Source organism: Leucopleurus acutus, assembly GCF_964270905.1.
Source record: "Leucopleurus acutus genome assembly, chromosome: 12".
Lineage (NCBI taxonomy): Eukaryota > Metazoa > Chordata > Mammalia > Artiodactyla > Delphinidae > Leucopleurus > Leucopleurus acutus.
Window position 1 is genome coordinate 47739005 of NC_139154.1, and position 12995 is coordinate 47751999.

The 12995-nt window shown below is 55.0% G+C and overlaps 1 protein-coding gene across 5 annotated transcripts in view; it reads right to left on the reverse strand.

The window, feature by feature from the left end:
• The window catches only part of OTOF (otoferlin), a gene marked incomplete at both ends in the record, with an annotated part of 91654 nt that overhangs the window by 39476 nt on the left and 39183 nt on the right, over positions 1-12995 (reverse strand). For 4 of the 5 annotated variants that reach the window (XM_082852147.1, XM_082852148.1, XM_082852144.1 and 1 more), the window contains one exon: positions 604-677. In XM_082852147.1, coding sequence (XP_082708273.1) covers positions 604-677 — 74 coding nt within the window. Of the gene's footprint in view, positions 1-603; positions 678-6570; positions 6610-12995 lie in introns of all 5 variants that reach the window. The other variant, XM_082852146.1, reaches the window with a different exon arrangement.

The window sequence follows — 12995 nt, forward strand, 5'->3', positions numbered from 1 at the left end:
GTACTCCCTGCCTCCTCTTAAATAGCTGTCCTGCGCCGTCCCCAGCCTGCTGCTCCGGTGGCACCAGTGCCACAGGCCACTCCAGTCTTCCAGGACCCACCCTGCCTGTCTCCCCCAGGGCCGTCCCTGCAGCCTCGTGAGAGGTCACGGGGAAAAGGCAGGAGAGCGAGCCCTGCCGCAGAGCAAGCATTCTCAGGACTCTGATTTTCCCCCAGAAATAGGGAATTGGCCAAATAACTTTCTTCTTTTTTTGTTTTTGTTATTCCCTCCTCTAATTAAAAATCTCTAGGCTTCTGTGTGGAGAAGAAAGAATGAGAGCAAAGAGGGCAGGATGAGCCCAACGGACTGAGAGGCTCTGCTGCTCAGTTCTGGACCGGAGGAAACGCTCTACCCACCTTCAGCCCTCGGGGCGCCTCCTTCCGGAGGACCACTCTCAGGACCCGGCTTCTCCCCCAACCAATGAGAGGCCAGGCCCCACCCAGGTGGATCCGCCGGCCAATAGCAGGAGAGCCCGTTGGGGCGCTGCCCGCGGAGAGGAGGGGTTTGGTCACCGGAGGGGAGAGAGGGGCCGCCTGGACCGTGGGCGGGGGCACGCGTCCATACCTTGTCTTTGGTGTTCGTCTTTGTGATGCCGGTTCTTGCCGAGCTTCATGGCGGAAAACACGCTCCTCCCGGCTCTGTGAGAGGGGGCCGCCAGAATGAGGTGGAAGGAGATAGACGCCGGGAGGAAGACACACAGACATAGAAGAGCAAAACCCGAAAGAACACGTAAGGGAAAGGGAGACACAAGCTCCAGCCCCTCACCTACTGGTCCCAAGATATATTTGGGGCCAAATTTCCCAAGTTGGGAGCCGTGAGGGGGAATTAGGGCAGAGGAAACCCCGCCACTCCCTCCTTCCCCATGTCTTCACACCACTCAGGAGCAGGTCGGGGACGGCGACCAGTAAAGGCGGCCTTCAGGTGGAAAGAACCGTTTCAACTGGAGCCCCTCGGGGTCCTGATCCCAGCCCCCTCAGTCCAGTCTTGGAGCTCTGAGCTCCGCCAGTGCCGCCAAGTTCATCCTCCCCGACCGTGCACCCCACCTCGGCTGAGTGGAAAGAAAACCAGACAACCAGAGATAAAGCATCAGAACAGAAGGGCAGAAACGAGACTCAGAGGCACAGAGACTGATGAGCAGGGAGGAAGTGTGGTTGAAACTAGCTGCTTAGTTCTCAGATGGCTCTGGTGCTCGAAGCCTGCCTTGTCTTTCCCAACCTCTCTGTGCCTTTGGATTCTCCTGGGTCCCCAGTGAAAAGAAGGAGATGGGCCCTTTCCCGTCTCTATCTTTGGTCCTGGCTTTGCCCCTTCTGCCTGTCCCCTCTCACTACAGAACCTCCACCACCACCCCCAACCAACCCCCAGGAACGTATGGCAGATTCCATAGTTCCTACCTCTTCCTCTGGTTGGTGTGGCCTTGTGCCCCCAGGAGAAGGGCCTTGCAGTCAGGGGGGCTGAGGGAAGGGGGCAGGGGGTCCTCACTGTCCCCTCAGTGATGTCCCCGCAGCTGAGCTTGTGATCCCTGGTCCAGGAGGGGCCAGGAGTAGGATCAACAGGCAGTAAAGTGCAGTATTCCATTACCCCATCAATATTGCATGAGCTGGACACCTGACTCCGTCCACTTCCCATTCTCCCTCCTCCTGGCTGTGCCCCTGTCATCCTGGGCCCCATCCCTAGGTGGGGTGGACGCAGATTCCAACCCTGAGCTCACCTACAGCAGCAGGGCCCACCCATCTTTGGGTCAGGCATCTCCTTGTGGAGGTTTGGCTATGGTCCCCCGAGAACCCCTGTTCTTTTTTTTTTTTTTAACATATTTAAAAAATAATTTAATCTCCACAGCAAGCCTTGAGGAGGATACTATTGACCACAGTTTACAGTTGAGGTTTGAAGCAGTTAGAAAAGCTTTATTCCATTGACCACATCTTATTATCTGTAATGAAGGACCTCTGTTCTTTACGCTGGGTCATGTGAGATTGGGGAAAACCTTTCTGTCCTTGTAGAGGTGGCCTAGATATCTCAAGCCTCTCCTCCCCTCAACCTGGCCCTATCCTAGCTCCAGGCCTTTTCTTTACTCTTCATACGCCTGGCAGGACAAGAAGAGGAATGTGTCTGTGTCCCAGTGAGAGAGCAACTGAGGACCACCTCTTTCATGTGGCACCAGCTCACAGTTTAAGAAACACTGGCATCTTCATGATTTCCCAAAAAGGCACGAGGTGGGTGAAAGAAGGCTGGGGTAGCACTGATCTCTTCACACTATCCGGCATCACGTTATCCAGGACATATCAACAGGAGGAAAGGGAAAGAAAGCACTCTAAAAAAAGAAGACTGATGCCTTTGGAGTTATCTTTAAAAGTTTCTCCCCAACAAGAGATTACGTAACGTTTCCTGAGCCACTGATCTGGGCCAAGGGCTTTTCCAGATGTTTGCTCGTTTCACCTTCATAGCAGTCCTGGGAGGGACATAGGCTTCTCCTCGTTCAACCCATGAAAAACCTGAGGTTCAGAGAGCTGGGATTGAAGCTACCACCTCCCAGGCCGGCAATGCTTCCACTGCATCCTCGCCGCTGTGGGATTGCACTTCTCTGGGGGTGTGAATCCCGTCCTGACCATTTGGAACTTTGGCAGAAAGTCTCCATGGGGCCAGCACAACTTGCAGATGGGGACGTTATCTGTGAAGAGTCCCATGGACCGGGCCCATGTTTACAGAGAGGGGGCTCATTCAAAGTAATGTAAGCATCAAGACATTTTGGGAAGAGAAGGCTATAAATATTAAATTACTGGTGACCTAACACTGCACCAATCAATGAGCCCATTAAAAACAGTCGTATGGTGGTGAGAAAGGAACCATCCCGCCCGGCTTACAACGAACCATCCTGGGCGATTTCTCCCTGCTTGGTGGCCTTGAGGGCAGGGGTGCCGGCCATACTCTGACTCTTGCAACAGGAAGTGAGCCTAGTGTGGGCCCTCCCTCTGCTTCCTGTCCCAGCGTTTGGGTTTCCTTTCCTCCTAGCCTTGCTGCTCTCCTGCCTTACCCAGGAGGGCCCTGTGCTGACCGTGTACAATCACTTCTTGGTCATTCCTGGGCTGTGTCAGCCTTAGAGACCCCAGCCCCAGTCCGTGTGTGACTTACACGCTGCCATCACACAGTCTGTTCCAGCTACACAACCCCAGTCCCATCCCACCCCCCCACCCCACCCTAATGTCCCCCAGGAAAGTGCTCTGAGATGGTAGGTCAAAGCCATGTATGGGGTCAGAGCAGGCCCTGCCTGCAGAAGCCATCCACTCTGCATTCTGATACCGGATCTGGTCCTGCTGCCTGAGGCCCAGAGGGGGTTTGGGTAGCAGGGAATTGTAGATTTCTGACGCTGGTCCCAAGGACCCATCCAAGTAGAAAATGGCCTGGGGCTTCCCTTGGGCAGTTATGGCCCTTGAATTTGAAAGTCACTCTAGTCCTTAAAATAAACATATTTGGAAGCAAAGATTGAGACTAAAAAATCTATACTTATCAGACCACTGTCTACCAGACCCTGAAGCAATTCAAAGGAGAAACCTCTCTCTCCAGACCCTGCAAGATTTTAACCATATCAAGTGGATAAGTTCATTGGTGGGATTCCTGTGTACCTGGGATTATCTCAAAATGGTGACATCCCTTACCTACTACGTAGGGCAAGTGTAATTCCCAGAATTCTTACTGTAGGCTCTGTACCTATTCATTTCTCTTCAGTGACTAGCTCTTCATTCCTGTGCACTGTGGGCAGCAGAGCATGATGTCATCAGCTATCACTGCCCTTTGTCATTTTCTAATTGATGACACATCAGAATTCACTGCCCATCAGTTGCCCATCATGCCTGCTTCTCTTGGCAAAGGGTAAAGGTTAATTTTGAAATAAATGTTAACTTAATCAGGGAATTTTGAAGATTATCCACTTGTATTAAAGACTTAGATTTCAAAAAAGGTAAATTGTTGATTAGGTTACAGACTTAGATTTCAAAAAAGGTAAATTGTTGATTAGGTTACTGATGTACTGATGTTTCTTTGTTTTAAATTCTGCATTTGGTCTAGATGGTTCTCCAATTACTAAAGGTATAATATGGACAGAAACAGACAAAGAAAACAAGCCAATAATCAAGCACTTTGCAACCAAGTGGCTCCTTTATACGTGGCTGCCTGAAAGCCTGAGAAGCAGGAGCTGGGGAGGTGGGCCTCCCAGGACCCTCTGAGGGTGTATGATCACATTTGGGCTTCCCCATTGCTGGATTCATGACAGTCAGAATGATATGCACACACAATTTAGATAGCTATTTCTCTCTAGAGAGAAGTCTAGTTAGTTCACTCATTTGAAACTTTTTTTTCATTTATGGACCTAATGATTTCTTTGCTGGTTCCATGGCTAAGAATGTCTTTGTGGTTGGGTAATGCACCTGGGGTCCTAGGGGAGAGCTTGGAACTATCCAGTGATGGCTTGGAAACATTCGCCAAATTAAATTTAGTGAGCTGGGTCTCAGTCAGGTCTCTGTGCTATTGCGGAGGTTGTGACTTAGAGGGGTGGGGCTGGAAATGAACCGCAGGCCATGGCTGCCTGGGGCTTCTACCCTCCTGACTGCCTGCAGTGGAAACTGTCAAGGCTCCTTAGCTCAGGCCTCAGGTATTTGGGAGAAACAAACTCCTACCTAAGAGACACAGGGTTTATGGTTCTCTCTTTCCGCTTGTTTCTCCTCAGGAGAGCTAGAAACTAACCAGTTTTGCCACACAATAACCCTTCAGAGATTTAAAACTGCTCCCACAGCCTTTCTTCTTCAGGCTAAAGAATTTCAGCTTGTTTAATCTCTTCTTAGAAATCCCATTTTCCTACCCTTTCAATCATCCTGAGGCTCTACACATTAAAATAAGAATGAAAGCCAGTTTACTCATCTCATCTGTGAATTGGAAATGTCAGGACATTAGGATGGGGTTGTGCAAGGGAACCAGCATTTACAGTGGGCCTACTACATGCTCGCACTGTGAGGCACCCCTTCGTACCGTTGTGTCCAAAGGGATCAGGCCAGCCTGAATCCCTTGGGGGTCCGGCCCAGGACAGACTGGGGAGCTGGAAGTCAAGAAGGGTCTTAGAGCATCACCGATCTCAGACAGAGAGCCTGGGAGACCGGCAGGTTGTTTGTGTCTCATACGGGCCTTTTATGTCTAACTGTCCATGCAAAAACCTGACCCTGAGCCCTCTCCCTAAGTGGGACCCCCAGCTCAGCAGTCTGATGTCATCTCCCACACCCCCCAAGATCCTGTTCCCTGGCTTCCTCTCCAAGTCTGGCACATGCTCTCTGCCTGAGGCTTCTTCCCTGGCTTGTAACCTGGCAAACTCTCCGATCCTTCAGGTCTCTGGGCCCGAATTTCCCCTCACGGTGCCATTGCCCTGTTGTCATGCTTTTTGCTCCTGTATAACAAGCGGGAGTTGGAACTCAATATGCTTTTGTTAAATGCGACTGGGAGTCCCCGGGATCTTAATGCAAGCAGATCCCCCAATCCCACACCAGTGCTCGTCACTTCAGACCCCTCTACAAATAGTCCTGCTGTCGCCATGATATCGTCTTGTCGACTAATTTTTAACTTATTGAGACCACAGTTTTCAGCAAATCTCTTAACATCTCTGGGGCTCAGTTTCCCTATCTGGAAACTAAAGACCACATTCCTGGCTTTTCAGCTCTTGTTGATGCGCTCGGAGAATTAAATTTAGAATATAGTCAGGTGCTCTAAGCTTACTGGGCCTATTGGGAACTCTGGGTTGGGAGTTAAATTCTCTGGGTTTTAGTCCCAGCTCTGCTCCTCTTCCGGAGTTGCCTGCTTCCCCTCTCTGGGGCTCAGCTTCGTCATCTGTAAGAATGGGTGTTGGAGCAGAGCTCCAGTGTGGTCAGACCTGACTGCCACTGCCCTTGTGAATTCCCTGTGATGCTAGAAGATCCCTGAGATGATGCAAGCTCTGGGGAGGCTGAAAGACCCACTTGTCTCCCCCGACCTTGTGGCGGCCCCTCCCATGTGGAGTCCTCTGGGGAATGGAGATGGTGAAGACCACCAGAGAGGGGTCATCTCTCCTTAGCTTTCTGGGCTTCATGCTCCGGCCAGCCCCTGTGGCCACTCGGTGCCCACAGTTTGTCCTTCTTGGGCCTCCAGCACTGCATGTCCACCAGCCCAGCCCTGCCTTGGCTCTGCTGGAGAGCCATTGGCATCTTGGGCCGTCCCCACTCCCTCCCTCACAGGGATAGCTCGGGGCCTGCCCACAGGCATAGGGGACTGAACAGGGAAGTGGAGGAGGAATTGAGACACTGAAAGGAGGGAGGAGGGAGTGGAAACCAGAAGGCCTGCACCCACCCTGACACCACCCTGTGCCTCGCCCCCATGGCCAGATGGAGAGACCTCCCTCGCCCTGCCATCACCCGGTGCTGGCTCCGCCACTGATCTGGGCCCCCCGCCATCTGTACCCTGTGCTGAGGACCCTTCCCTCTCACGAGCCACACAGGCTCCACCCTGGCCTCGGCCACCTACTTGTGCTCGCCATCTCTGCCTCCCTTGGTCTTCTGTCTGCTGAGTAGGGGGAAGAAATGAGGAGACAAGGGGATGTGTGTGAGAGGGTGTGAACCAGAGACACTCGCAGACTTAGCCCCTGGCCCTGCTGACCCCCACGTTCCCCAGGGGCCTCCTTGTCCCAGAGAGCCCTCACCCCACAGCCTCTCACTTAAGCAAGCCTAAGCCTGCTGGGTAGGGGCCCCATGGCCCAGGCTCTGCCCTGGGGAGGAGGGGAACTGTGGTCCTGATTCTTGGGGAGGAGCTCACAGGAGTGGGGCTGGTGGCCACTGTCCCACTGACCCCAAGCCTAGGAGAACCTGGGGCCCTGGGGAGGGAGGAGGCCTCAGGGTCCCCATTGATCTCCTCCCCCAGGTCAGGGTCTGGTGATTTCTGAATGTGTGTTGCAGGTTCCACAGGGAACACAAGTTTAGATGAGCCTGGCTACCGTCCAGGCCTGGGCCACCCTGCTCTCCTCGCCACGCCTGATCCCCTCCAATAGAGTGGGGGCCCCCCAGCTCTGAGGGCCTCGGAGAAGAAAGGTGGGCCAGGAAGGTTCTGGGCCTGCAGTTGTAAGCGAGCTACTGCTCCAGGGCTCAGAGCAGGGCTCCTCCTCCTCCTTAGGGAGGCTTCCAGAAAGCCCTTCTGGAATGTTCTCTCAGTGCTTCCCTGATGCTGTGGCAATGAGGATGAGGGAAAGGAAGTGAATAACAATTAGCAATTTTTTCCTCTCCTCACACCCTGTCCTGGCACAGACCCTGCCCGGGTAGGCATGCCCCCAATCCCTCACAGCTCAGGTCCTGACCAGGGGATCACAGCTGTCCTTTCCATCTGGCCAGCTGGCCAGTTCATACTTCCTTTCGAAGGAGTTAACATCAGCGAGGTCTCTGGCTACCGCAGTCAGCTGAGACCACCAAGCAGAGAACAGAGAAGGGGAGACTCTCTCAGCAGCCCTGCTCTGGCCCCGGGCCTGGCTGGGGGTCTGGCCAGGCCTGGGCCCCCACTGGGACCCGCTGAGAGCTGCGTGGGCTCCAATGAGCTTTCGAGAATGAGGGCCGAACTGGAGATTTACTGGCCCCAACCCCACATGAATCCAAGTGGGGCTGCCGTTCTCTGAATTATTGATCCAGATTTCGAGGGAAATTTGTTTTTTTGTCTATGATTTTTTAAAGAACTGGGTGACCCTGAAAAGTTTGAAAATCTTTGCAGAGGAACTGGAAGGGGAAGTGTATCACCTGAGAGTGGGCAAGGGTGGGTCAGGAAGGTGGAATTTGTGTACCTAAATGATAACATCTGATGCTTTTTCTCTTTCCCTTTGGGGGTTTGCTCTGAAATGGCAGAGAGGTGTCAGGCTGGCCCAGCGGCGGCCCCCTCGGGCACACAGCAGGCCAGAGAACAGTGTGTACTTGCAACCTGGCAGCCAGCACCTGGCACACGCATGCCCTACCCCTCCTCACGCGCTCCAGGCCCCTGGGCCGGCTAAGAGGCTGCACACAGGTCCACACTCTCAGTGTGGAAATGCAGAAGGGAAAAGACCCTCTTTCTGTGAAAAAATAATACTCTGTGACTTTACTTCAAGCACTGTTATGACTACAACTAACATTAATAACTGCATGGCCCTGCGGGAGAACTTAGACGTGCCTTGACATATTAGTGCCAGCCGTCTCACAAGGTGGTGTCATCCTATTTTCCAAACGGGGGAGCTGAGGCTCTGCCTGCCCTTAGTCACTCAGCTGCAAGGGGTGGGGCTGAGAGGTTTGACCTCACGGTCATCCTTGTTGCTAGGGGACCTCTCCGTGAAGCCCTGGTTGGGCCTGACTTTCCTCCTAGAGTCTACATTGTATTGTTAAGTGTCCCAGCCTGGCCAGGTAAGTTCTGTTCCTCAGCCAACACACACACACACACACACACACACACACACACTCTCTCTCTCTCTCTCTCTCTCTCTCTCTCTCTGTCTCAGTTTCACTCACCTCTTCCTCAAGCCCCCACCCCCATCACTCTGTGTGCACAGTTAGAAGGAGCCATGGAGGCTGGCGGGGGGGGGGGGGCAGGGAATCAGTATGGCGGCCTCTGGGGGATTGAGGGTTTTCTGGGATCTTAGTGCTGCACGGTGTGAGGTCTCACTTGAGCGCTCAGACCCAGGCAGGGGGTGAAGAGGACCCCTACCTCAGGTGGGGCGGCTAGGTCTGGGCGGAGTCTCCTGAGCACTGCTTCACCCCAGATCTCAGCATGGCCTTGACCCTGGCTCCTCCAGGCTGCTTGGGAGCGGCTGAAGCTCTGGGGCTCAGCCTGGTGGAGGGAGGCGGGGGAGGGGCTGTGGGAGCCCTGCACTCTGGGGGTGAGTCTGGGTGTGTAGACCCCATACACGCATGTCTGTGCATACCCCATGGCACATGCCCCATGCACATCTCTGTCAGAGCCCCCAGGCATGCACACATGCCCAGCTGGCCCCTGGCCCCAGGCATAGGAGGGAGGTACCTTCTTCTATGGGTCTCCACTGGAGTAGAAGAATGATCCAGAAGGAGAACAAGAAGTGTGGCCCGCTCCCTCCCTTCCCCCAGGATGAGACCCGGCAGAGAGAAGCCCAGCAGGGACACCAGGAAGGGGGGCTGGGCAGAAGGAGGGCTGGAAGGCCAGGCAGGTGGAGAAAAGGAGGAGGAGAGTCGCGGAATACAGGGAATCCGCGAAAGCCCCAAGTCTCTGAAGTGCAGGTGTGAGATTAAGCCTGGGTTCCCTTCTGTGTCCTTTCTAACAGGGGTCCTTTGCCCAGAACCTGGTGGTGTGTACAGCTCCCTGGTGTCATGGAGAGAGAGAACATATGTGCAGGTAAGCGTGAGAAAACACCTGGGCATGTGTGTGTGTTCAGGGCCAAAGTCTCCTCTCTCTTCAGCCAACAGGGCAGATGTACACTGACACGCAGGGGCCCAGAACCCTGATTTTGTGCTTCTGAGAGCAAAGTGCGCACGGGGTTAGTTCATTCCTTCTCTGCAACACTGACAGCTTGGGGGGGGCGAGGGAGTCCTGTGAGCGACTGAGACCCTGGCCTGGGCCCAAGCGGCGGTGAAGCTCCGGCTGTGGGCGGCTTTGTTGGCAGAGCCCTCGGAGTAGGGTGGGGATGGCCAGAGCTGAGAAGGATCTTGGGCCAAAAGGTCCGATGCCGCTCAGGGTAGAACAAGCTGTGGGGGGGGGGGGGTAACATGGAGACTGCGGAAAGGGAGAAGGAAGGAAGGGGACACTGGCTGAGCACCTGCCCCGGGCCAGCACTGCGGTGGGCAGCTCACATGGCTTATCTCATTGGACCCTAACACTCCTGTGAGGCAACAGCATCCCCCACCTCACAGGTGGTAAAGTGGGGCTCCAAGGGCAGAGCTGGGATTTGAGCCCTGTGTTCTCCATGGCACCGCACTGCCTCCTGGGACATTCCCGGCACATTGTGCAAAGAGCCGGCTGAAATCAGAGGCTGCTGACTTGGAGGCAGGGCCTACAGAAGCAGCCAGAGTGGCTCAGAGGGCCTGACTAGGGCCTGGGCCTGATGGAACCATGGGAGGAGACCAACCAGGGCCTGGGCCTGACGGAACCATGGGAGGAGACCAACCAGGGCCTGGGCCTGACGGAACCATGGGAGGAGACCAACCAGGGCCTGGGCCTGACGGAACCATGGGAGGAGACCAACCAGGGCCTGGGCCTGACGGAACCATGGGAGGAGACCAACCAGGGCCTGGGCCTGATGGTACCATGGGAGGAGACCAACCAGGGCCTGGGCCTGATGGTACCATGGGAGGAGACCAACCAGGGCCTGGGCCTGATGGAACCATGGGAGGAGAGGGTTAGTGGGAGGGCGGGTGGTGGTGGGTTGGGGGCTGGGGGACTGCTCAGGCAGAGCTGCCAGTGGACATTCCCTGAGGTCCAATGGGAGGAGCTTCTGGGAAGATACTTAAGGCCTTGGGAGTATAGAGGAATGTCTGCAGAGCCCCTTCCAGGGGGTGGTGAGGGAAGATGGCAGGAGCCCAGCCCTGGGGACCTAGGCCCTGCAGGGAGAACTCCCCACATCAGCCTCCTCTGCCCCCCACGGAATGGATGCCTCATGCCACCAGTCCTGGGCCTGCGGTTGCTTCCTGCCACTCACTCCACCAGCCCCCCGACCCCTCCAGCAAGCACCCCACGCAGCCACATCAGACAGGGAGGAATAGATTCCCACACCAGACCCCTGTGGATCCAGACAACTAGGTGAGAGACTGTTGCTTACCAGCAATGAAGTTTTCTTGTTGGGAAAACAACAGAGAGGCACCCTGTAGATTGGGCACCTTGACCTACAAAGCAATGTGCCTTCCCAGGAGGGGCTGCAGGACAGGGAGCAGATGTGGGCAAAGGAGGACTTGACTTGGAGTCAGAGCCTGGGCACATACATCCCTTCCTTCTCCCTATTCCTTCGTTGGCCAAATTTTTTCTGGAGGGCTCTCTGGCCCAGAAGACAATGGCTTCCTCCCAGACCCCAGAGCTGACAGGCCTGGCTGGCTGGCACTCACGTCAGGAGGGTGAGACATAACACCTATGGCTGCGAGGCCAAATCCAGGCTCCCCTTGGAACCGTGCACTCCCTGACCCAGAACTCATTGGCCCATGCAGGCAGCTAGAATTAAACCACAGGAGAAGCCCAGATGCTCTAAACCAGCTCTACCTTCTCACCCCTCTGCCCTCCCCCTCCCCCAGCCTGCTGGCTGCACGGCCAGGCCTGGCCAGAGAACATGTGGCAGTGGCACCACCCCGAGGCGCTCTCAGGGTCTGGGTTGGCAGCCCCAGCGCAGCCGGGAATCTGTGCACACACAATCTGTGCAAAGCAGGCCGTGGCCCCCAGGAGACAAGGAGCTCTGAGTGCGGTCGTTGCCCTCTCCCCATTCCCAAACTCTGGGACAAAACTTCTCCTCCCGTTCCTGCTTCCTGCTGCTGCTGGGGAGGTGGGAAAGCCATGCTATAACGTGAGGGAGGATAGAGGCACCCTCTCCATCTCCGTACTCCTGGGGCCCAGGACGGTCTGCAGGTCCAGGACCAAAGCCCTTCATGCTTGACCGCATCGTCTCACTGTCCCTCCATCAACACCCTGGCCCACTTGTGTGGGATGAGAGAGGACCTGGCTCGGCGTTGCCGGAGCTGCAGTGACAGGGCTGCCCTCTTGGCTTCCGTAGCTCCAGGGGGTTGTTCTCCACACGCGCTACCCACGGGACCTGGGGAATCCCTGGGTCCCTCAGGATGTCAGAGTTGGAGGGCAGCCAGGATGCTCAACCCATTCCTGTTACTAACCCAGAGGGGCTAATGACTTTTCCAAAGTCAGTTAGTTAGTGGCAGTCAGGATGCGACTTAATGGGACTCAGCTCTCCTGATCTGGAGCCAGCGTTCCTTTCCCTGCAACTGATGGCTCTCACGTGGCGTCCAATCTGTCCCCAGAAAGCCCTTTCTTAAAGCCCACGTGTAGCCGCAGACAAGCTCTTTTCTCCACGGGGACAGAGGATGAGGACCAGATGGTACCCTAGGTGTCAGCATCCCCACATTCCCCACTGCGTCCCTGCTCCTCTCTTCACCATTTCCAGCCCGATTCCTAACCCTCTGCATCGTCCAAGAGCCTGTTCATCACCAGCCCTTACGTGGGGTAGTACCTAGCACTCCAGTTACAGCCTGACCCTCCATCATCCCTCAGCTCTCCCAGCAGTAGGGTGAGGGTTCCCATTGCCCTGAGTACCCTGGTACAGGGTAGGAGTGACTGGCCAAGGGTCACGAGGCTGGTAAGAGGCAGAACTGGGACTCAGACCTGTGTCTCCTGAGGCCAGATTACACGCTCTCTCTACGCTACCCAGCCTGGGGTCTAAGGAGAACGGTCTCCAAGCTGGCCTGGGCGCTGCCACCACCTCATGGCTGACCTGGAGTCACACAGGTCCAGCAACAGTTGCCACAGGCATGGTTCCTTTGGACTTACTATGATTACTCCCCACCTGGCTCCCAGGGTCTGAAGCTTGTATATGTCTTGGGGTGTGTGTGAAGGGGGTGGGGTGGGGAGTGGTTCAAGGGCAAACAAGGATAATATATTCATACAATAAAAGTATAAAATTCAATTACCCTAATTTAGCATCTGTGTTTTTTCAGAACAAGTACTGAATCAATTTTACTTGGAAAGGACAGGGTGGAAGGAGATGGGAGGGAGATGTTTCCAATGGGAGGGGAGCATACCCCCCTCTCCAAACCCACCCTCATCCTTCAGATGCACCGCTGACTTACCTGTGTTTTACACATTATTCCCAGTGACCTAGGAACCTGCAGACAGTGTTTAACCTGAGTCTGTCTCTCTGGGCTCTGAGAGTAATACAGGTGCGTATTCTTTTTTTTGTAAAACTAGTGCATTTGGAACGAGTAGGC